The 25277-nt window shown below is 42.8% G+C and overlaps 1 protein-coding gene across 1 annotated transcript in view; it reads left to right on the top strand.

The window, feature by feature from the left end:
• Positions 1–5749: 5749 nt before the first annotated feature.
• Positions 5750–25277, top strand: part of LOC140486883 (ATP-dependent RNA helicase DDX19A-like) — an 89499-nt gene continuing 69971 nt past the window's right edge. The window contains exons 1-3 of the mRNA XM_072585919.1: positions 5750–5868; positions 6610–6661; positions 10668–10766. Of these exons, the coding sequence (XP_072442020.1) occupies positions 5812–5868; positions 6610–6661; positions 10668–10766 (208 nt within the window). The 5' untranslated portion in view covers positions 5750–5811. The remainder of the gene's footprint in view (positions 5869–6609; positions 6662–10667; positions 10767–25277) is intronic.

Raw genomic sequence — 25277 nt, 5'->3', positions numbered from 1 at the left:
TAGGTGGATTTGGCATGCTAAATTGCCCAAAATGTGTTGGTTAAGTGGATTAGGCATGGTATATGTAGGATTACAGGGAGTGGGTGTAGATGGGCCAGATGGCCTACTTCCAAAATGTAGGCATTCTATAATTTCTAAAATAAACTATGAGGGCAAGCTAGCAAGTAATGTAAAAACAGACAGGAAGAAATTCTTCAAAAATATTAAAAGGAAAAGAGAGACCAAAACAAAATATAGGTTCCTTACAGAATGAGGCTAAAGAAATAAAAATAGAGAACCAGGAAATGGTGGAGAATGTGAATAAATACTTTGTAGATATCTTTACAGTAAAGGACATCAATAGAATTCCAAAAATATGAAATAATCAAAGGGCCCAAGGAAATAAACACCATAACTATCATTAGATAAAAGTTCCTATGGAAACTAACGGGACTAAAGGCTGATACATCACATAGACCTGATGTGTTGCAGCCCAGAGTTATAAATGAAGTACTTATAGAGATAGAAGATTGGAAACCTACTGACGCAAGATCCTTATTCGAAAAGGAGAAAAACAATAAGTAACTGTAGGCCAGTTATCTTGGCAACTGTTATTGCAAAAATGTTAAGAGTTCATTATAAATTACATAATAGCAAAGAAAATACATGAGGTGGCATGGTGGGTCAGTGGTTAGCATTGCTGTCTCAAGTATCAGGGTCCTGGGTTTGATTCCAGCTTTGGGCAACTGTCTGTGTGGAGTTTGCACATTCTCCCCGTGTCTGTGTGTGCTTCCTTTTGGTGCTCCGGTTTCCTCCCACAGTCCAAAGATGTGCAGATTAGGTGAATTGGCCATGCTACTTTGTCCCGTAGTGTTTAGGGATGGTTAGATTAGGTGCATCAGTCAGGGGAAATGTAGAGTAATAGGGAATGGATCTGGTTGGGTTACTCTTTAGAGGGTTGGTATGGACTTGTTAGGCCAAATGGCCTGTTTCCATACTGTAGGGTTTCTATGAAAGTCTTCTATGAATCTTGAAATACATAATAAAATCATGAAGAATTGTGTGGTCTCATGATTGGGAAATCATACCTGACAAATATATGGTGGTTCTTTAAAGAGGCAACAAGAAGGATAGACAAGGGAGAACCAGTAAATATACTTGGATTTCCAAAGGCCTTTGATAAGGTATTGCACATAAAATAAGCTAAGAGCCCACAGTGTTAGAGAGAGTGTATTAACATGAATAGAAGATTGGCTAACCAATAAAGGACAGAGTGTTGTGGTAAAGGGAGAGTTTTCATGATGGAAAGAATGCTGGGGCCACGAATATTTATAATGTCAATTAATGACTTGAATGATGCAAATGTACTATTACTAAATTTCTGGATGACGCAAAAATAAGTGGGAAGGTAGATAGTGAAGATGACATAAAGAATCTGAAGTGAGCTATAGACAGGTTAAGTGTGGCTCAAATCATGACAAAGAAATTATAGGAGCAGGAATAGGCCATTCAGCCCCTCAAGCCTGTTCTCACATTTAATGAGATCATGGCTGATCTGTGGCCTAACTCCATGTAGTTGCCTTAGGCCAATATCCCATAATACATTTGCTTAATAAAAAATCCATCTCAGATTTTAAAACTAAAAACTGATCATAGAATTATAGAACTGTATATCAACTGCTATTTATAGAAGAGAGTTTCCAATCTCTACCCCTTTGCATGTAAGTGCTTCCTAGTATCTCTCCTGAACGGTCTGACCCTAATTCTCAGATTATGCTGCCCTAATTCTAGAAACCCCAACACATGGAAAAGTTATTTTTATCTATGCTGGCTTTTCCTTTTAAAATACAGTCATAGAGAGTAATAGAGCTGTACACAATGGACACAGACCCTTCGGTCCAATTTGTCCATGCTGACCAGATATCTTAAATTAATCTAGTCCCATTTGCCAGCATTTGGCCCATATTCCGCTAAACCCTTTCTATTCATATACCAATCCAGATGCCTTTTAAATGTTGTACTTGTATCTACCTCTAATATTTCATTTGGCAGTTCATTCCATACTCGCACCACCCTCTGTGTGGAAATTTTAGTTAATTTATTCCAGTGTTGAGGGTATCATTGGCTAGGCTAGCACTTATTGCCCATGTGTAATTGCCCAGAAGATAGTTGAGAGTCAACCACATTGCTGTGGTTCTGGAGTCAATGTAGGCCAGACCAGGTAAGGATAGCAGTTTCCTTCCCAGAAGGACATTAATGAACCAGATGGGCTTTTTCCTGACAATTGACAATGGATTCATGGTCATCAATAGACTCTTAATTCCTGACATTTGCTGAATTTAAATTCTACCACCTGCTGTGGCAGGATTTAAACCTGGACTCCCAGAACATTACCTGGATCTCTGAATTAACAAAACAACAATCATACCACAAGGCCATCATCTCCCCTAGAAACATTGCTGTTTAGGGCCCTTTTAAATCTTTCCCCTCACACTTTAAAACTATGTCCTCTATTTTTGGATAACCCATCCGAGGGAAAAAAACCTTGTCCATTCACTCTGTTCATGCCCCTCATGATTTTATAAACCTTTATAAAGTCACTCCTCAGCCTTTGATGCTTCAGGGAAAATAGCCCAAGCCTATTCAACCTTTCCCTATAGCTCAATTCCTCCAACACTGGCAACATTCTTGTAAATCTTTTCAGAATCCTCTCAAGTTTCACAACATCCTTCCTTTGGCACGGAGATCAGAACTGCATGTGATATTCCAAAACTGGTTGGACCAATGTCCTGAACAGCTGCAACATGACCTCCCAACTCCTATACTCAGTACACTGACCAATAAAGGCAAGCATACTAAATGCCTTCTTCCCTATCCTGTTGATCTGGAACTGCTAGAAGACTTCGATCAGATCACCCCTTAACCTTCTAAATTCTAAAGATAATAAGGCTTAATTTGTATGATCACTCATTGTGACTTGTTATGGACCAGGCCAGACCCCCTCAAAACAGAATACAGAATAATTATCCAAAACCCAACAGATTATACCAAGTTAATGATGCTGTTCCAATACTTGCAAAAATCCCCAAAACACCCCTTGGCACAAAAGTAAAATCAAACACAGGGTCTTACAGGAATGATGTCATGGAGAGGGAGGATCAGTATGGACCTGCTTCTTTGGGTCCAGCAGCTTCAAGACTGCCTGACTGCTTTCAGTGAATAGCCAGACTGCCAAAAACCACATCAAACCAGAGGAAAGCTGAGCTAGGATAACTGGCCATGCCTCTTTCATTGTACAAGTTTATTTTAAACTTAAAAGCCTTTACCCTGAGGCAGTATCTGTTAGCTATAATCAAATTAGCCTTAAGAGCTTTTAAACTTAGAATTTTCAGAATCTGTGTCTTTTACGACCTCTCTGAAAAAAGAGCCAAGGACACCATAACCTTGTTAAAGGAGCAGCTTCATCACAAACTGAAGTTCAGGCATTATTCTTGAAAATGTACATTGTTCTCCCTCCAAGGCCAATATATCCTTGTTGAGGTCTGGGATTTAAGCAGGGTTTTGTATTGCTGCAGCATAACCTCAGTGTCCTTATACTCCAGTACTTTAAATATAAAGACCAGCATTCCATTAGCCTTCTTGGATATTTTCTGTACCTGTTTGTGGCATTTTAAAGGTCTGTGCACCTGAACTCCAAATCTCATTAGACACCCACCGTATTGAATTTTGCGCCATGTGGAATGTACCCTGATCTATCAGTTTTGCCTACCTCGATCTCCATCTGCCACAATTTTGCCCATTTACCTAGTTTATCAATATCCTTTATAATTTTATGACATTTGCACTATTTACAGTGCTGCCTATCTTTGAAGAGCTAAATGTTATTTACTTGGGGAAAGACTATAGAAATCTGCAGCACAGAAGGATTTGGGTGTCCTCCTGAATGACAAATAGCTCGCACCCAAGATCAGCAAGTAAGAGGGAAGATTGCCTTTATTTCAAAGAAAATGGAGTATAAAAATAGGAAGGTCTGCTCAAACTATATAAGTCATTAGTTAAACCACAACTGAAATATTGTGACCAGTTTTGGTCCTCTTATCTAAGGAAAGGTATTCTGGCATTGGTCACAGTTCAGAGAAGGTTCACTGGTTTGATCCCGGGTAGACAGCGATTATCTTATGATGAAAGGTTTTGTGGGTTGTGCCTGTACTCACTGGAGTTTAAAAGAATCACAGATGACCTTCTTGAGACATAAAAGATTCTTGAAGGGCTTGTCCGGGCAGATGCGAATGAATCATTTCTGTTTAAGAACAAAGAACAAAGAAAATTTACAGCCCAGGAACAGGCCCTTCAGCCTTCCAAGCCTGAGCCGATCCAAATATACTGTTTAAACCTGTCGCCCACTTCCTAAGCATCTGTATCCCTCTGCTCCACACCTACTCATGCATCTGTCCAGACGCATCTTAAATGAATCTACCATGCCTGCCTCTACCACCTCTGCTGGCAATACATTCCAAACGCCCATCACCCTCCATGTGAAGTACTTGCCGCGTGTACCCCCCTTAAACTTTCCACCGCTCACCTTTAAAGTGTAACCTCTTGTTATTGAATCCTTCACCCTGGGAAAAAGCTTGTCTCTATCCACACTGTCTATACCCTTTATGATTTTTAAAACCTCAATCAGTCCCCCTCAATCTCCTTTTTTCTAATGAAAATAAATCTAACCTACTCAACCTCTCCTCATAGCTAGCACCTTCCATACGAATCAACATCCTTGTAAACCTTCTCTGCACCCTCTCCAAAGCGTCCACAACCTTTTGATAATGTGGCACCCAAAACTGTACACAGCATTTTAAATGCGGCCAAACCAATGTCTTGTTAGTGGAAGATTTTGAACCAGAGGGCATAATTTCAGAGAAAGGGGTCACTCGTTTAAGATAGAGTTAAAAATCACACAACACCAGGTTATAGTCCAACAGGTTTAATTGGAAGCACACTAGTTTTCGGAGCGACACTCCTTCATCAGGTGATAGTGGAGGGCTTGACCGTAACATAGAATTTATAGCAAAAATTTACAGTGTGATGTGTTATGATCGAGCTCTCCACAATCACCTGATGAAGGAGTGTCGCTCTGAAAACTAGTGCTTCCAATTAAACCTGTTGGACTATAACCTGGTGTTGTGTGATTTTTAACTTTGTACACCCCAGTCCAACACCGGCATCTCCAAATCAAGTTTTAGAGGAATTCTTTCCTCTCACAAAGTGTAGTGAACCTCTGGAATTATTTACTACTGCTGAGTCTGGGTTAAGTATATTCAAGTTAAGATGGACAAATTTTTAATCAGTAAGCGAAATCTCGGGATTATAAGCATAAGTCTGGATAGCAGAGTTGACGATCAACCATGATCTCGTTGGATGTTGGACCAGATTCGATGGGCTGAATGGCCTCCTTCTGTTCCTGAGTCTTACGTTTTATGCTCCCAGTCGTTAACAAGGTCACTGAGGGCAGCATTTAATCCCAGGTGTAATAATTAATTGAGCTTACATTTCACCAGTTGTCTGTCTGGGCTACAACTCGGACATGGAAATGCTTTGGATTTCTAGACCAGTAACAATTCTATTCGAACACTTTTTGCGAACCCCATCCTTACGGTTAATATGTTTGGTCTCGGTTTGTGTGAATGTTGTTAAGACTCAGTTAATGTTTTAATGGAATCATGTTCCGTTGAGAATCGGAACGGAAATCGCGGACAGAGGCGGCAGCCCGGAGCTGCTTAAGGTCGGACCTCAGTTCGCGCCTGCGCGTTTCGACCTTCACCTTGGCAGATAATCATGGCGACGGACTCGTGGGCGCTGGCGGTGGATCTGCAGGAGTCGGCGGCCGAGTCGGTGAGTGTTCCCCTGTCCAGAACAGAGAGGCTGGCTCCTGGGTGATTGGAGCCGGGCACACGCCCCCTCCCTCAGTTAGTTTTGACCGAGCGTTATTAAGGGGCTCGAATGAAAGTGGGAGTGAGGCCTCAATCAGATTAACCTGATTTTATTCATCAGTGGCGTATGCTCAGCGGACCGAATGGCCTACACTATTGTTTTAAAGATCTTGACAAAGTGTTTGAAAGAGGAAAAGAAAGTAACCTTTTTACAGATGAAATTTAACTATATTATTGTCTTTGGATCAGAAATAACAGGAACCCAAAAACAAACATTGCTGGAAAAACTCAGATCAGGCAGCATCAGTGAAGAGAGAATCCGGGTTAATGTTTCCACTCTGATATGATTCTTCAGAATTGGTCATATCAGGATTAAAATATTCATTTCATTTGTTTCTAAACAAATGCTGCCAGATATGCTGAATTCCTCCAGCATTTTCTGGATTTTTGTTTCAGTTTTCCACCATTTGCAGTATTTTGCTTTAAGCAAGAGTCCAAACATTGATTGTGGTACTTCACATTTTACTCCCCTCCATCTTGTCTATTAGCTGAATTTGTAACTTCATGAATTTCTCTCTTTTATAGAACAAGAAAGGCACTGCACAGAATAGGCCCTTTGGCCCACGATGTTGTCGTTTGCACTTGTATGACTGAGGAAATTATTCAAATGTTCTTTAAAGAAAGGGTATTTTTCTTATTGCAGCTAAGCAACCTAAAGCTGAAAGAAGAAACTTCAAATGCTGAACCTAAAGAAGGTATGAAATTTTCTTATGGTGTAAACATGCACTCATAGTCAGTCAAATTTAGCAAGTGGCTATTAACTTAAACTTGTTGAACAATAAGATATTGTTCTAAGTCTTTTAAAGTCTGGTTGCACGTTGTTTGCTTTTGATGCATTTTTAACATTCCCACTGTTGGAAATTGAAAGTAAAATTATTAAAAGCATATATCAATCTCTAGCACTTGATTTATCATGCAAGTTTTCCGACTAAAATAACCCAGAAATCTGGTGTCTCTGGTTCCCAAGCACAGTTTGTTTCTTTATTCTTTCATTGGCTGCGGCTTCACTGGCCAGGCCAGCATTTGTTATGCATCTCTAAGTATCCTTTATTGACTGATTTGCTAGACCATTTAAGGCAGTCAAGAGTAAACCACCCTGCTGTTGGCCTGGAGTACGTGTAGGCCTGCTTGGGTAGAGTAGATGTCCTTTCCTGAAGTGCTTTTATAAAAACCAATGATAATTTCATAGCCACCATTACTGACACTGTTTTCCAGATTTATTAATTGAACTTAACTTCAGCTAGTTGCTAAGGAAGGATTTGAACCCATGTCTCTGAAGCCTGTGAATTAATACTGCCACTATCTTTTTGCCATAATGATGGATTATTAATGCAAAAAACAAAATGAGAATTGATAAACTAATTTTTTCACATTTGTCCAGAATGGCTGACAGCTGCTTATGCAATTTCAGTGATAAAGATTGTTGCACTCCTTTGTTGGAAAGATGGAAATTGACCTGCTGTATGCAGAAATCAAATAGTTATATAAGGATATAACTATTGGGTGGAGAGAAGTTTGGGCAGAAAAGTTATCATTTAGAGGGTAGGAAATTGTACAAAGCAGTTAATGAGTGCTGAGAGAAAAAGGCAATAGAAAGATTGAAAAGAATTTATTGAGAAATTTGAAATGGATGCCGAAGAGCTTGAAGCAGATGGAGGGTACTGTATCTCCAGCTTGATTGTAACGTGGATGAGCTATGGATTAAAAAAATAGAACTGTCAACTGGAAAAGGGCTAGGTATTCAAGAGGGGAGATACTAGTATAGCAGTGAATTGCACGTTTCTTCAAGATGAATTAACAGTGAGAAGAATATAACTTTTTTAATGTAGTGTTTATCAGACTACAGCTGCGGGCTTTACAAATTATTTGTCGCATTTGTTAACTGTCATTGCAAAGGAAGGGCAAGAGGTTACTTAAGGGGAAAATAGAGTCAATTGGCAAGGAATGCAAGAGCTTTTCAATTTATTATTGCCACATGTACAGAAATACAGTGGGAAGTACTATTTTGCATGTTAACCAGACACATCATACCTTGCATTATTACATCAGTTAATAGAGCAGTGACAGCGAACATGTAGTGAAAGATCAACTCGAATATGAGAAGTCTGTTTTCTAAGTCTGAACTTGTATAAATATGTAAAAAGAAAAGGATGTCTGTAAACAAATATATAAGCCCTTTACAGTCTGAAAGGGGGAGAATTGATAATGGAGAACAAAGGAATGGCAAAGCAATGAAAGAATTATTTTTGTTCTGTCTTCACTGAAGATACAAATTGACTTCCCAGAAATGGTCAAGTAGAAGTCTTTTGGAAAGGAGGAATATAAAGAAATTAATATGAAAAGATAATGCTCAATAAATAGAATTGAGAGATGATGAATTGTCAGAGCCTGACAATGTATTCCTCTTATACAGAAGGTGGTTATGGAATTAGTGGGTGAGTTGATTGTTAACTTCCCAAATTCTGTAGATTGTGGAACAATCCCAACAGATTGGAGGGTGGCAAGTGTAACTAGAGTATGTTTTTTAAAAAAAATGAAATGTAGTAAACAGGGAACTGTGGACTGTTTGATCTATTATCAGAAGTATGAAAAATACTGGAATGTTTTGAAAGGATGTGATAACCGGTCATAAAAAATACCAACCATAATACAGTTATCATGGATTTATAAAAGGGAAATTGTGTTTAGCAACCTACTCAGGTTTTTTGAGAGTAATTGGAGAACCAGTGCATATGATCTATTTATTTGGATATTCATTTTTTTTGTGCATAACTTCTCATGTGGGACTTTTACACAATCAAAGGACATGAGATTGGTGATTAATTTGATTAGTAGACAGGGAATAGTAGGATTATAAAATTCTTGTGGCGCACAATATCTCTAACTTTGAGCCAGGAGGCCTGTTTCAAGTCTATCTGTTCCAGAGGTGTGTAATAACATCTCTGAACAGGTTGACTGGAAAATAGCAAAAATAAGTCATTTTCTGAATGGAAGGCAATGACAGGTGAGATACCTGAGGATTCACAATATATATCAATGATTGAACGAGGGAGTCAAGTCTATTTATTTCAAAGATTGATGACACAAACTAGGGAGTGAGGGGGGGGTAAGGAGGATGTAAAGAAGCTTCAGGGTGCTTTCGACAAGGTGAATAAAGGGGTAAATATGTAGCAAGTCCAGCATAATGTGGTTACATGTGAAGTTGTCTAGCTCTGTAGAAAACAGAATGGCATAGTGATTGGGGAAAGGTACATCAGTCACTGAAAGTAGGCAGGCAGGTGCAGCAAGAAGCTGATAAAGTAAATGGTGGGCTGTCCTTCATTGCAGGAGGATTTGAGGACAGGAGAAAGGAAGTCTTACTACAGCTATACAGGGTCTTGGTGTGACCACAGCTGGAGTATTACATGCAATTTTCATCTGTCTTAAGAAGAGGTATACTTTCACCAATGAAAGTTCACCAGACTGGAGAGGCAGATGTTTTGTATGAGGAGAGTGGGTCAACTTGGCCTGTACTGACTGGAATTCAGAAGAATGAGAGGGGCTCTCATTGAAACATGTAGAATTCTGACTGAATACAGATATTTCACCTGGTTGGGAGTCACAAAGTAAGATTACTTAGAGTATGTGACAAAATATTTTAGATCGAGATGGATAAAGTTCTTCTTGCAAGGCGGTGAATCTGTGAAATTCTGTATCTTAAAGCTGTGAAGGCAGAGTCATTGAATATATTGAAGAAATAGGTTCCTAAAGCTCAAGGTGTCCTGGGATATATGGAGTGGTTGGGCTTAGTGTTGAGATAGAGGATTAACAATGATCAAAATGAACAGCGAAATGGGCTTGAGGTCTAATGGCTGCCTTTTGTTTTAGAAACAGAAACAGCTGGAGAAACTCAACAGGTTTGGTGGCATCTGTGGAGAGTAGGTCGAGTAAATGTTTGGGTTCAAAACGACCCTTCTTAAGAAGTGATGGTAGTTTGGAAAAGGTTGGTATTTATAGGAAAATGGGGTTAAGGGAAGGAGTAAACAGTAGGTGGAAATAGAGCCCAATGAGAGAGAAAAACAGTTTGACAGAAGGCTGCAGAGGCTGTCAGGCTTGCTGCAGTTCTCCAGCAAAGCTCAGCGCAAGCTGGAAGAACAGCATCTCAATTCCTGTTTGTGAACTTTACAGCCTTCTGAACTTGATTATAGAGTTCAATAATTTTAGGGCTTGAGCACCTTCCACAAACCCATCCCCCACACTTAGGATGCTAACATGCACAACCCACTGTCAGCTACTGATAGTCCCCATTAGTTACTATTCATTCTCCCAGGCTGATCTTTATCCAGCCGTTTGTCCAACTGTTTTTTTTGTCTCTTCGGGCTCTACGTCCAACTATTGTTTACTCCTTCCCCTGTCCTCCCACCCCATATTCTGCATAAATACCAACCTTTCCCTAGCTGCCATAAGTTTTGAAGAAGGGTCACTGAACCCAAAACATAATTTGATTTTCTGTCCACAGATACTGCCAGACCTGCTGAGTTGGTTCAGCAATTTGTCTTTGTTTGATTTCCAGCATCTTCAGTTCTTTCGTTTTATTTTGTTTGATGTCTTTCTGTTTCTCAGTAACTTATTACTGAGTTACTTGGATCATCATATACAGCATGTAAATTATTTGAGTCAGTACAAAAGCATCTGCCTTCACTTTAATTAATTCCATTTCAGCAACGGTAAAGCACGATCCATCTGACAAACTGGACAAAACCGCTAAACTCGACAAAAGTGGTGATAATTTGGAAGTCAAGCAAGACGATGATGATAAAGGTATATCCTTAATTTTAAGTTTTAAAGCTAAAGTTTTTTTTAATATAAACCTGGAGTAGTTGAGCAGTACTAGCTTTCTTTTTGTATGGCCAAAACCCATTTTGAACCATTTGAATGTTAAAACATTTAAGATGCAAAACCAAATACCTGGGTCACATAGCTAACCTTTCTGCTGAGATTGATAGTTCCACTAAGTGGAAAGAATGTGAAAACATCAATGTCTTTTTTTTCCCTTCAGATTTCTTTTGTGGAAAGTCTCAATGTTGTCCCTCATTGAAAGTTTGGATCATATTCAGAAGAGAATTTCAATCATGATTCATAACTGTAGTCATTCAGCATAGAAGTAGGTCCTTTGATCCACCATGTCTATGCTGACCAAAAAATAGCAAACTATGCTAATCCTGTTTAACCTGCACTTGATTCAGAGCCTATCCGTGTCCTGGCATTTTAAGTGCTCATCCAGATGCTAATTAAATGTTGCAAGAATACCTGCCTCATCCATCACACTCAGGCAGTGAATTCCATATTTCTATCACCCTCCTGAGTGAAAAAAACTTTTCTTTAAATCTTATGTAAACCACTTATTCCTCACTTTTTAAATTTGTGCCTTTTAGTCTTAGCCATAGGGAACATATTCTCACTATCTATGCTGTTTGTGCCCCTCATCATTTTGTATACCTCTCAGATCCCCTGCTTAGCCTCCTCTGGGTTTGAGATGCTTGGAGCAGTAGCCTCTCGTAACTGAGACTTTTCATCCCAGGCAACATCCTGATAGATCACCTTTACATGCTGTCCAGTGCAAACACCCTTCTGATAGTGTGGTGACCAGAACTGCACACTTAACATTCCACAGTACTACTTTGCCCATTCGTTCTATGCTCCAGCTAATGAAGGTAACCATCCTGTACAACATCATCACCATCCTGTCAACCTGCATTGGCACAGTCAAGGATCTCTGGACTTTGCTCACCTTTGTTCCTCAGTACTCCATAGTGACCTATCATTGTGTATATTCTTCCGTTATTCTTTCCAAACTGCTTCACCTCACTTAACAGGATTAAATTCCATCTGCCATTTTCTGCTCAGTTTGCCAACTGATCAATGTTGGATTGTAATCTGAGACCATCCTCCTCCTCACTGTCAGCATCATCCATTTTTGATTCATCTGCAAATTTTGTAATATACCTTTTACATTCTCGTCCAGATCATCAACATACATAACAAACAGCAAGGGTCTCAGCACTGATCCCTGTGGTACACTGCTGGTTACAGGCTTCCAATCACTAAAGCAGCTCTCCAGCATCACCTTTTGTCTCCTATTTGGAAGCCAATTTTGTATCCAACCTGCCAACTTGCTTTGTATCTAATGGGCTGTTTTGGATCAATCTTCCATGTAGGACCTTGTCAAAGAGTGTACTGAAGTCCATGCAAACCACATTAACTGCAGTATCATCTTCAATATATTTAGTCACCATTTTGAAAAACTCAATTAGACTGGATCTCCCTCCCAAAAAAAACTGTTTTGACTGTCCTATTCTTTTAAAAGTAAAGCTCCTTTGGCATTGTCTCAGTCGAACACTCCTCAGGAATGAGACAGTGTGGGCTTAGAAACAGTAATGTTTCTGCTATTCTTTTAAGCTGCAAGTAAAGATGCCTAGATACTATCCCCATCATATGCTCCCAAGACAATCACAGTGCAGGGTAAATTATAGAGTAAATCTCCCTCTGCTCTTTAAACTGAAAGTGAAGCTACCTCGACACTGTTTCCATCAGGCACCACTAGGACAGGTAGAATAGATTAACCAGTAAGATACTGATTAAAGAACGAAGAACTCGAGATAACTGGAGGTCATACGTTTAGGATGAGAGGGGAAAGATAAAAGGCACAACTTTTTCACGCAGAAGGTGGTGTGTGTATGGAATGAGCTGCTGGTGGAAGTGGTGGAGGCTGGTACAATTGGAACAATCTGGATGGGTATATGAATAGGAACGGTTTAGAGGGATATGGGCCAAGTGCTGGCAAATGGGACTAGATTAGGTTGGGATATCTGGTCGGCATGGATGAGTTGGAATGAAGGGTCTGTTTCTGTGCTGTACATCTGACTCGATAACATAAGTGGGCCATTTGGCCCACCAAGACTGTACTGTCATGTAATGCTTTTCTCAACTGAAAACTGTCTCTATATGGTCCATATCCCTCTGTTCACTGCCTGTTCATATCTGTCAAGATGCTTCTTGCTATTGTATACTCTACCTCCATCTGGCAGCGCATTCCAGGCATTTACCAACTTGTGTATTTTTTCTTAAATTCCCTTCACATTTCCTTTAAACTTACCCCCTTCTATCTTAAACCTATGTCCCTGAATAATTTAGATTCATACCCTGGGAAAAGGACTCTGACTATCCATTATATCCACGCCTCCTCTTTTGTAAACTTTTATCAGATTGCCCGTCATCTACTGATGATCAAATGAAGGCAAATCAAGTTTGTACAATCTCTCCTGATACCCTCCAAACCATGCAACATCCTGGTAACAGTTTCTCAACCCTCAAAAGCCTCCATATCCTTCTAAAACTGCACACCATGTCCCAAATGTGGTCTAGCTAAAGTTCTACAATTGCAACGTAACTTGCCAATTTTTATATGCCATGCCCTGACTGATGAAGGCCAGCATGCTATATGCCGCCTTAACCACCTTATCCACTTCCATTGCCACTTTCTGGGAACTGTGGACCTGGACCAAGATCTCTCCATATGTTTATGCAGTTAAGGGGTTTGCCATTTACTGTATACTTCCATTCTACATTAGACCTTCCAAAATGCGCTTTCTCATGTTTGTCCGGATTAAACTCCATCTGCCATTTCTCTACCCAAGTCTCCAGCCTATCTATCCCTGTTTTGTTTCACTTCTCTACCCACCTTACCAGCTCAGCACAGGTCCCATGTGACTTACCTTTTTGTATCAGTCTGCCAAGAGGGACCTTGGTAAAGTTCACGTAGACAGAGCCACTGCCCTGCCTTCATCAATTCTTTTTTCACTTCATTGAAAATCTCAATCAAGTTTGAGATACAGCCTTCTCCACACAAAGCCACGCTGCCTATTGCTACTTAATCCATGTTTTCCCAAGGAATCTTCTCCAGTAATTTCCTTACCACTGACGTAAGACTCGCCACCCTGGAACTTCCCAGATTATGCCTATTGTTGTGGTTCTGTTCGCCGAGCTGGGAATTTGTGTTGCAGATGTTTCGTCCCCTATCTACGTGACATCCTCAGTGCTTGGGAGCCTCCTGTGAAGCGCTTCTGTGATGTTTCCTCCGGCATTTATAGTGATATGTATCTGCCGCTTCCGGTTGTCAGTTCCAACCGTCTGCTACAGTGGCCGGTATTTTGGGTCCAGGTTGATTGAATCTGTGGATAAGTGCCTTGCCTCTAGGAATTCCCTGGCTGTTCTCTGTTTGGCTTGTCCTATAATAATAGTGTTGTCCCAGTCAAACTCATATTGCTTGTCGTCTGAGTGTATGGCTGCTAAGGATAGCTGGTCATGTCATTTTGTGGCTAGTTGGTGTTCATGGATGCGGATCGTTAGCTGTCTTCCTGTTTGTCCTATGTAGTGTTTTGTGCAGTCCTTGCATGGGATTTTGTATACTACATTGGTTTTGCTAATGCTGGGTATTGGGTCCTTTGTCCTGGTGAGTTGTTGTCTGAGAGTGGCTGTTGGGTTGTGTGCTGTTATGAGTCCTAGTGGTCACAGTAGTTTGGCTGTCAGTTCAGAAATGTTCTTGATGTATGGTAGTGTGGCATGTCCTCATTCCGTTGTCTTTCACTTAGGCATCTGTTGATAAAATTGTGGGGGTGTCCGTCTTTGGCGAATACATTGTACAGGTGTTCTTCCTCTTTTTGCAGTTCTAGTGCACTGCAGTGTGTTGTGGCCCTTTTGAACAGTGTCTTGATGCAGCTTCTTTTGTGTGTGTTGGGGTGGTTGCTTTCGTAGTTTAGGACTTGGTCTGTGTGTGTGGCTTTCCTGTATACCTTTTGTGGTGAATTCTCCGTTAGGTGTTCTCTGTGCCATCACCTCTAGGAATGGGAGTTGGTTGTCCTTTTCTTCCTCTCGTGAATCTAGACAGCTCACAGACATGGAAAGAACAATACTGGCCAAGGGACTCAACTCCAACCACAGGGACGCCAAGACAGCAGACTTCCTAGCAGCACTAGAATGCACACTCAAAACAATGGACTGACAGAAGACACAACAAACAGTGAGACAAAGTATCGTACCTCTGATAACAAGGAAAAGACAAACACGTAACCTCAACACCAAGGAGAGGGAAGCGCTAAAAGCACTAAAACGATAAGAACATAATCATACCACCAGCAGACAAAGGCAGAATGACGGTCATCCTGGACAAAGCAGAGTACATCCAAAAAGCACAACAACTTGCAGATACCAACACCTACCAAAAGAGGGACTTTGACTCCACCCCACAGCTCACCAATAGGATAAACAACACACTGAGGAACCTGCAAAAAACGAACAGATAACTAGGTTTGACCTACAGAGAATGAAACCTGAAAGCAACAACACCCCCAGATTCTATGACTACCTAAAGTGCACAAACCAAACATCCCACTCAGACCCATAGTATCACTACCAGGGACACCATTACACAAACTGGCTAAAGAACTACAGCAGAAACTGAAACACCTGATCAGCGGACCCGGACACACTATACAGTCAACACAGGAATTCTTGGACATCATCAGAAATACACACATAGACAAGGAAGAAACCATGGTCTCATTTGATGTAACGGCACTATTCACTTCTATTGACAACCCTAGCCAGAGAAACAATAGCCAACCTACTGGACATACAGTACAGACAACAGGACGGTGAACCTATCAACAAAGACGGCATACTCAAACTATTGGACCTGTGCCTCAACACACTTCACATTCAACAACCAAATATATGAACAAATCAACGGCACACCCATGGGCTCACCGATCTCTGGACACATAGCAGAAGCGGTACAGCAAAGATTAGAACAAACATTCTTACTGCAAATTCCACCCAAACTCTGGGTCACATATGTGGATGACACCTTTGTAATCATTAAAAACACAGAAATAGAGAACACACACGGGATGATCAAAACCACACTCACAGGAATCTGATTCACAAGAGAGGAAGAAAAGGACAACCAACTCCCATTCCTAGACGTGATGGTACAGAGAACACCTAACGGAGAATTCACCACAAAGGTATACAGGAAAGCCACACACACAGACCAAGTCCTAAACTACGAAAGCAACCACCCCAACACCCACAAAAGAAGCTGCATCAAGACACTGTTCAAAAGGGCCACAACACACTGCGGTGCACTAGAACTGCAAAAAGGAAGAAGAACACCTATACAATGTATTTGCCAAAAATGGATACCCCCCCGCAATTTCATCAACAGATGCCTAAGTGAAAGATAACTGAATGAGGACATGCCACTAGCCACACTACCATACATCAAAAACATTTCTGAACTGACAGCCAGACTACTGTGACCACTAGGACTCATAACAGCACACAAACTAACAGCCACACTCAGACAACAACTCACCAGGACAAAGGACCTGATACCGAGCATGAGCAAAACCAATGTAGTGTACAAAAATCCCATGCAAGGACTGCACAAAACACTACATAGGACAAACAGGAAGACAGCTAACGATCCGCATCCATGAACACCAACTAGCCACGAAACGACATGACCAGCTATCCTTACTAGCCACACACTCACTCCGATGGCAAGCAGCATGAGTTCGACTGGGACAACACTACTATTATAGGACAAGCCAAACAGAGAACAGCCAGAGAATTCCTAGAGGCAAGGCACTCATCCACAGATTCAATCAATAAGCACTTCGACCTGGACCCAATATACCGACCACTGCAACGGACAGCTGGAACTGACAACCGGAAGCTGCAGGTACAAATCACTATAATTGCTGGAGGAAACGTCACAGAAGCGCTTCACAGGAGGCTCCCAAGCACTGAGGATGTCGCCTAGACAGGGGACGAAACGTCTGCGACACAAATTCCCAGCTCGGCGAACAGAACCACAACAACGAGCACCCGAGCTACAAATCTTCTCCCTAACTTTGAATAATGTCTATTGCCCTCCTTAAAGGAACAAGGTTGGCTATTCTCAGGTCCTCTGGGACCTCTGCTGTGATTAGAGGACACTGATCTCATACAAGACCCTACAATTTCCTCATCTGCCACCCTCTGCATTCTGGGAGAGACCTGATCAGTTCTTTGGGACTTGTCTACTTTAATGCTTTTTAAAATAGCCAACGCCACCAGCTTTTTTTTTTAATATTGACATGCCCTAGAATATCATCAAGAACCTCCCAAGACACTCCACCCTTTGTTTCCTTCTGCATAGAATCCGTAGAATCTCCACAGTGTGGAAACAAGTCATTTGGCTAAACAAGTCCATACTGACTCTGTGAAGAGCATCCTACCAGACTCGCCCCCTATCCTTTCCCTGTAGCCCTGCATTTCCCATGGCTAATGTACCTAACCTACCCATCCCTGGATACTATAGGAAATTTAGCATGGCCAATCCACGTAACTTGAACTACTTTGGACTGTGGGAGGAAACCGGAGCACCTGGAGGAAACCCACCAGGGAGAATTGTGTAAAGTCCACGTTGCCAGAGTCTGGAATTGAACCTGGGTCCCTGGCATTGTGAGGCACAGTGCTAACCATTGTGCTGCCCTTCTCCTTTGTGAATACTGATGCAAAGTATTGAAGGACCTCAGCCATTACCTCCAGCTCCACACACACATTCCCTCATTTGTCCTTGAGTGGATCTGTATTTTCCAGAACTACCCTCTGCTCCTTGTATAATACACAGTGGGATTTCCCTTACTCCAAATTGCCAAAGTCATTCCATGGCCCCATAATCACCCTCTTTATTCCTTGTTCAAATTCTTTTCTGCTATCTTCGCATCATCTCTGCCTTTAGTTTCCCAAAACTTTTTTGCTTCCTTTTTCTTTATTAAGTTCTCAACTTCTTTTGTCATCCAAGGTTCCCAAATCTTGCTATGCTTATCCTTTATTTTCACAGAAGTGTGCTAGTCCTGAACTGGCCTTTAAAAAATTCCCAAATGCCAGATGTGGAGTTACCCTCAAACAGTACCCCCAGTTCCTGCCTGATATCGTAGAGTTAGCCTTCCCCACTTTAGTACTTTTACACGAGTACCATTCTTTATCTTTATCCATGAGGAACTAAAACTTACAGAATTAAGTCACTTCTCAGTATGCTTCCCCACTGAAACTTGGATCACTTGGCTGGGCTCATTTCCTAATACCATGTCTAGTATGGCTCCTTCCCAAGCTAGATTACTTAATATATTGTTCCTTAAAAACTGTCCTGGGGACACAAACAAATTCCATCCCCCATCCAAATCCCTGTGACTAAAGGAGTGCCACTCAATATAGGGGAAGTTAAAATCACCTGTTACAACAACCCTGCTTCACTTTTTTTTTTCCATAATCTGGCAACCTGCCTGATAGAGGAACAGACACTGACAGTTGGGAGGCCTGTAGTGCAATCCCATCAAAGTAATTGCATTCTTCCTATTCCTGAGCTCGACACATTTGGCTTCACTAGATGAACCCTTCAGTGTCCTCCCTCATTACAGCTGTGATATTTTCCCTTATGGGTGATGTTGCTCCCCCACCTCTGTTACATCCCATTGTATCATGCATAAACATTTAAAACCTGGAATATTATGATGCCAGTCTTGTCCCCCTCTCAACCAAGTCTCTGTAATAGTGGTGGCAACATAGTTATCTTTATTCATCCAAGCTCAAATTCATCTGCCGTACCTGACATTTCATTAAAACCAATGCATTTCAGTCCTGCTGTGATCAGTAACCTGTCCCTGTTCTTCCTCTTAGTCTAAGACCATAAGACATAGGAGTGGAAGTAAGGCCATTTGGCCCATCTAGTCCACTCTGCCATTTAATTATGGCTGATGGGCATTTCAACTCCACTTACCCGCACTCTCCCCATAGCTCTCAATTCCTTGCGAGATCAAGAATTTGTCACTCTCTGCCTTGAAGACATTTAACGTCCTGGCCTCCACAGCATTCCGTGGCAATGAATTCCACAGGCCCACCACTTTCTAGCTGAAGAAATGTCTCATTTCCGTTCTAAATTGACCCCCTCTAATTCTAAGACTGTGCTCACGGGTCGTAGTCTCCCCGCCTAACGGAAACAACTTCCCAGCATCCATGCTTTCGAAGCCATGCATTATCTTGTAAGATCCTATTAGATCTCCCCTCAACCTTCTAAGCTCTAAAGAAGGCAAGCCCAGGATCCTCAGCCGTTCTTTGGATGTTAGGTCTACCGTTCCAGGATCATTTGTGTGAATCTCCGCTGGAGATGCTCCAGTGCCAGTTTGTCCTTTCTGAGGTGTGGGACCCAAAACTGGACACAATATTCTAAATGGGGCCTAACTAGAGCTTTAAAAGTCTCAGAAGCACATCGCTGATTTTACATTCCTACCCTCTTGAGCTAAATGACAACGTTACATTTGTTTTCTTAATCACTGACTTGACCTGCAAGTTAACCTTTAGAGAATCCTGGACTAGCACTCCCAGATCCCTTTGTACTTTAGCTTTATGAATTTTCTCACTGTTTAGAAAATAGTCCATGCCTGTATTTTTTTCCAAAGTGCAACACCTCACATTTGCTCACATTGAATTTCATCAGCCATTTCCTGGACCACCTATCTAAATCTTTCTGTATTCTGCCCACCACCTCAGTACTACCTGCCTGTCCACCTAATTTCATATCATCGGCAAATTTCATCAGAATGCCCCCAGTTCCTTCATCCAGATCATTAATATATAAAGTGAACAGCTGTGGCCCCAACACTGAACCCTGTGGGACACCACTTGTCACCAGCTACCATTCCAATAAAAGAATCTTTTATCCCAACTCTCTGCCTTCTGTCAGACAGTCAATCCTCAATCCATGGTAGTAGCTCACTTCGAACACCGTAAGCCCTCACCTTACTCAGCAGCCTCCTGCGAGGGACCTTATCAAAGGCCTTTTGGAAGTCTAGACAGATAACATCCACTGGGTTTCCCTGGCCTAATCTATTTGTTACCTCTTCAAAGAATTGTAACAGGTTTGTCAGGCACAACCTGGGCGGCATAGTGGCTCAGGGGTTAGCACTGCTGCCTTGCAGCACCACGGACCCTGGTTCAATTCCAGCCTCTGGCGACTGTCTGCGTGGAGTTTGCACATTCTCCCTGTGTCTGCGTGCGTTTCGTCTCAGTCCAAAGATATGCAGGTCAGGTGAATTGGCCATGCTAAATTGCCCATACTAAATTGCCCATAGTGATAGGTGCATAAGTAGGGGTTTGGGTCTGTGTGGGTTACTCTTCGGATGGTTGGTGTGGCCTTGTTGGGCCGAAGGGCCTGTTTCCGCACTGTAGGGAATCTAATCTAATCTAATCAAACCTCCCCTTAGTAAATTCATGCTGATTTGTTCTAATCCGATCCTGCACTTCCAAGTATTTAGAAATCTCATCCTTACTGATAGATTCTAGAATTTTACCAACAGAGGTTAGGCCACTAGGCCTATAATTTTCCATCTTTTGTCTTGATCTTTTCTTGAACAAGGGGGTTACAGCAACGATTTCCCAAACATCTGGGACTTTCCCTGACTCCAGTGACTTTGAAAGATCACAACTCACGCCTCCACTATTTCCTCAACTACCTCCCCCAGAACCCAAGGATGTAGCCCATGGGGGCCAGGAGATTTATCAATTTTTAGACCTTTGAGATTTTCTAGCTTTTTCTCTTTTGTTATGGCTACCATACTCAACTCTACCCCTTGACTCTCCTTAATTGTTGGGTTATTACTTGTTTTCCACTGTGAAGACTGACACAAAGTATTTCCTTATCTCCCAGCACTAGCCTTCCTGCATCAAATTGCAGCAGCCCAATGTCTACTTTTGCCTCTCGTTAGTTTCTTTCAATACATAAGAAACATTTACTATCATTTCTAATATTATTGGATAGCCCACTTTCATGTTTGATCCTCTCTTTCCTTATTTCTCTGTTCTTGTAGTCGTCCCAATCTTCTGATTTCCCAGTGCTCGTGACCACTTTATAGGCTCTCTTTTTCTATGATACATTTTTTCACTTCCTTTGTCAGCCATGGCTGTCTAATTTCCCTGCCCCCAGATAATTTTTCTTTTCTTTAGGATGAACCTCTATACTATGTCCTCAATTACACCCAGAAACTTATGTCATTGTTGCCCTACTACCTTCCCTGCTAGGCTCTGCTTCTAGTCAATTTTCGTCAGTTCTACTCTCATGACCCTGTAATTATTTTTTATTTAACTGTAATACCATTACATCTGATTTTGCCTTCTCTTTCAAAATTGCAGACTGAATTTTATATTATGATCGCTGCATCCTAAGTGTTCCCTTACTTTAAGATCTTTTATGAAGTCTAGCTCATTATGTAGCACTAAGGCCAGAATAGCCTGCTTCCTTGTGGGCTCCATCACAAGCTGTTCCAAAAAGCTATCCTGTAAGCATTCCACGAATTCACTTTCTTTGGATCCACTGGCCACATTATTCACCCAGTCTATTTGCATATTGAAGTCCCCCATGATCACCGTGACCTTGCCTTTATGACATGTCCTATCTATTTCCTGGTACGTCTTGTGCCCCTGGTCCTGACCACTGTTAGGAGGTCTGTACCTAACTCCCATTATGATTTTTTTTTGCCTTTTGCTTCCTCGGCTCCACCCACACAGACTTCACATCCTCTGGCCCTATGTCGTTCAGTGCCATACATTTAATTTCATTCTTAACTAACAAGGCAACCCCACCTCCTCTGCCCACCTCCCTGTCTTTTCGATAAGTTGTAAATCCTTGGATATTTAACTGCCAGTCCTGAAGCTTCTGCAACCACAAATGGTACTTACCACATCATAATTATTCACAATGATTTATGCCTGTTAATTCACTACTTTGTTATGAATATTACGAGCATTCTGGTAAAGTGCCTTAATGCTAATTTTCTTATCCTCGTGATTTCCGGCATCTGTAGTGATATGTCCTAAGTCATCCATCCTTTTTGCTTCATTCCTAATCTGTCTAGAACTTGAACCCTGCACACATGCTAACCTGCTGCTTATCCTTCTACTTGACTCCATACTCCATGTTGCTTTCCCTTTCCCTTCCTCTGACTCAGAAATGTAAAGTCCTAGTGAGCACCCAATTTATCCATTCCGCTAGAACACTGAATCCAGATCGGTTCAGGTGGAGACCATCCTAACAGTACAGATCTTCCCCTCTTTCTTTCCCCCCCCCCCCCCTCCCCATTCCAAAACTGGTGCCAATGACCCATGGAATGAAATCCCTCCTTCCCACACCAATCTCTTAGCCACATGTTTACTTCACTAATTTTATTATCACTATGCCAATTAGCATGTGGCTTGGGCAGTAATCCAGAGATTATGATCCTCAAGGACCTGTTCTCTAGTTGCATTCCGAGTACTTGATAATCCCTACACAGGGCTGAAAATGTGTTGCTGGAAAAGTGCAGCAGGTCAGGTAGCATCCAAGGAGCAGGAGAATTGACGTTTCGGGCATGAGCCCTTCAGCAATGAGGAAAGGGTGTCCAGCGGGCTAAGATAAAAGGTAGGGAGGAGGGACTTGGGGGAGGGGTGTTGGAAATGTGATAGGTGGAAGGAGGTTAAGGTGAGGGTGATAGGCCGAAGTGGGGGTGGGGGCGGAGATGTCAGGAAGAAGATTGCAGGTTAGGAAGGTGGTGCTGAGTTTGAGGGTTGGGACTGAGACAAGGTGGGGGGAGAGGAAATGAGGAAACTGGAGAAATCGGAGTTCATCCCTTGTGGTTGGAGGGTTCCTAGGCGGAAGATGAGGCGCTCTTCCTCCAGCCGTCATGTTGCTATGGTCTGGCGATGGAGGAGTCCAAGGGCCTGCATGTCCTTGGTAGAGTGGGAGTGGGAGTTGAAGTGTTGAGCCACGGGGTGGTTAGGTTGGTTGGTCCGGGTGTCCCAGAGGTGTTCTCTGAAACATTCCGCAAGTAGGCGGCCTGTCTCCCCAATATAGAGGAGGCCACATCGGGTGCAGCGGATGCAGAAAATGATGTGTGTGGAGGTGCAGGTGAATTTGTGACGGATATGGAAAGATCCCTTGGTGCCTTGGAGGGAAGTAAGGGGGGAGGTGTGGGCGCAAGGTTTGCATTTCTTGCAGTTGTAGGGCAAGATGCTGGGAGTGGAGGTTGGGTTGGTGGGGGGTGTGGACCTAACAAGGGAGTCACGGAGGGAGTGGTCTTTTTGGAACGCTGATAGGGGAGGGGAGGGAAGGGAAATATATCCCTGGTGGTGGGGTTTGTTTGGAGGTTGCGGAAATGACGACGGATGACGCTATGTATGTGGAGGTTGGTGGGGTGGTAGGTGAGAACCAGTGGGATTCTGTCCTAGTGGCGATTGGAGGGGCGGGGCTCAAGGGCAGAGGAGCGGGAAGTGGAGGAGATGCGGTGGAGGGCATCGTCGATCACGTCTGGGGGGAAATTGCGGTTTTTGAAGAAGGAGGCCATCTGCATGGTGCAGTATTGGAACTGGTCCTCCTGGGAGCAGATGCTGTGGAGACGAAGAAATTGGGAATATGGGATTGCGTTTTTACAGGGGGTAGGGTGGGAGGAGGTGTAGTCTAGGTAGTTGTGGGAGTCGGTCAGTTTATAGTAAATGTCCATGTTGATTCGGTCGCCCAAGATAGAAATGGAGGGGTCTAGGAAGGGGAGGGAGGAGTCTGAGACGGTCCAGGTGAATTTGAGGTCGGGGTGGAAGGTGTTGGTAAAGTGGATGAACTGTTCAACCACCTCGTGGGAGCACGAGGCAGCGCCGATACAGTCATCGATGTAGCGTAGGAAAAGGTGGGGGGTGGTGCCAGTGTAGCTGTGGAAGATGGACTGTTCCACATATCCTACGAAGAGGCAGGCATAGCTGGGGCCCATGTGGGTGCCCATGGCTACTCCTTTGGTTTGGAGGAAGTGGGAGGATTGGAAAGAGGAGTTGTTCAGGGTGAGGACCAGTTCAGTCAGCCGTGCCGGCGTGGGGGTGGGGGCGGAGAGGTCAGGAAGAAGAATGCAGGTTAGGAAGGTGGTGCACCGGAGCACCACCTTCCTCACCTGCAATCTTCCTGACCTCTCCGCGCCCACCCCCACTCCGGCCTATCATCCTCACTTTAACCTCCTTCCACCTATCGCATTTCCAACGCCCCTGCCCCAAGTCCCCCCTCCCTCCCTTTTATCTTAGCCTGCTGGACACACTTTCCTCATTCTTGAAGAAGGGCTCATGCCTGAAACATTGATTCCCCTGCTCCTTGGATGTTGTGCTTTTCCAGCAACAGCTCTGATCTCCAGCATCTGCAGTTCTCACTTTCTCCTCGAAGAATCCCTACTCAGGTCCTCCTTCCTAGCCGTGCCTCTGTTGTTAGTCCCAACGTGAACCACAACAACTGAATCTTAACTGAATCTTCTCCCTCTGGCTCCAATATCCTTTCAAGCCGGTCAGCAATATCCTGCACCCTGGCACTGGGAGGCAACACACCATGTCGGACTCCTGATCCAGCTCGCAAAGGATGCTATCTATCTCCCTAATTATAGAATCCCTTATGACAACTACTTGTCTTTTTGCTCCCCCCCCCCCCCCTCCCTCTTGAATGACTTTCTGCACCATGGTGACGTGGTCAGCTGGCTTATCCTTTCCACAGCCCTTTCCCCTCATCCGTACAGGGATCAAGAACCTCATGTGTTGGACAAGGTCAAGGGTGAAGGTTCCTCCACTCCTGAACTCAGAATACCCTTACCTATCTCACGTAAAGTCATACCCTGTTGTCCCTGATCACTAACTGAATTTGGATTACTTAACCTACTGGGTGTAACTGCCTCCTGAAACAGAGTCCAGGTAACTCTTTTTTTCCCCCCCCCCCCTCCCAGATGTGCCGCAGTGTTTGAAGCTCAGATTCCAGATAATCAGTTCTGATCCAGAGATCTTCCAGCAACCAATGCTTGCTGCAGTGTGGTCACTGCCTTTCACTGGTCTTAGAGGAAGATGGCCCAGTGATAATATCACTGGGCAGTTAATCCAGAGACCCAGTTTTAATTTCTGCCATGGTAGGTGATGGAATTTAAATACAATCAAAAGTCTGGAATTAAGAGTCTAATTATGACTATGAATTCATTGTAGATTGTCAGGAAAACCCCATTTGGACTAATGCCCTGTAGGGAGGGAAACTGCCATCCTTAACTGGTCAGGCCTACCTGTGACTCCAGGCCCCACAATGCAATGTGGTTGATTTTTAACTGCCCATATTGAGAATAGATGCAGGTCTAGCCTGTGTCCTCATCCCATGAATTGATTTTTTTTAAAAGTCCCTGACTCCTCTTC

This window comes from Chiloscyllium punctatum, chromosome 16 (genome assembly GCF_047496795.1).
Source record: "Chiloscyllium punctatum isolate Juve2018m chromosome 16, sChiPun1.3, whole genome shotgun sequence".
Taxonomy (NCBI): Eukaryota; Metazoa; Chordata; class Chondrichthyes; order Orectolobiformes; family Hemiscylliidae; genus Chiloscyllium; species Chiloscyllium punctatum.
Note: the sequence above shows the minus strand (reverse complement) of the source record. Positions and strands in the feature narration are given on the sequence as shown.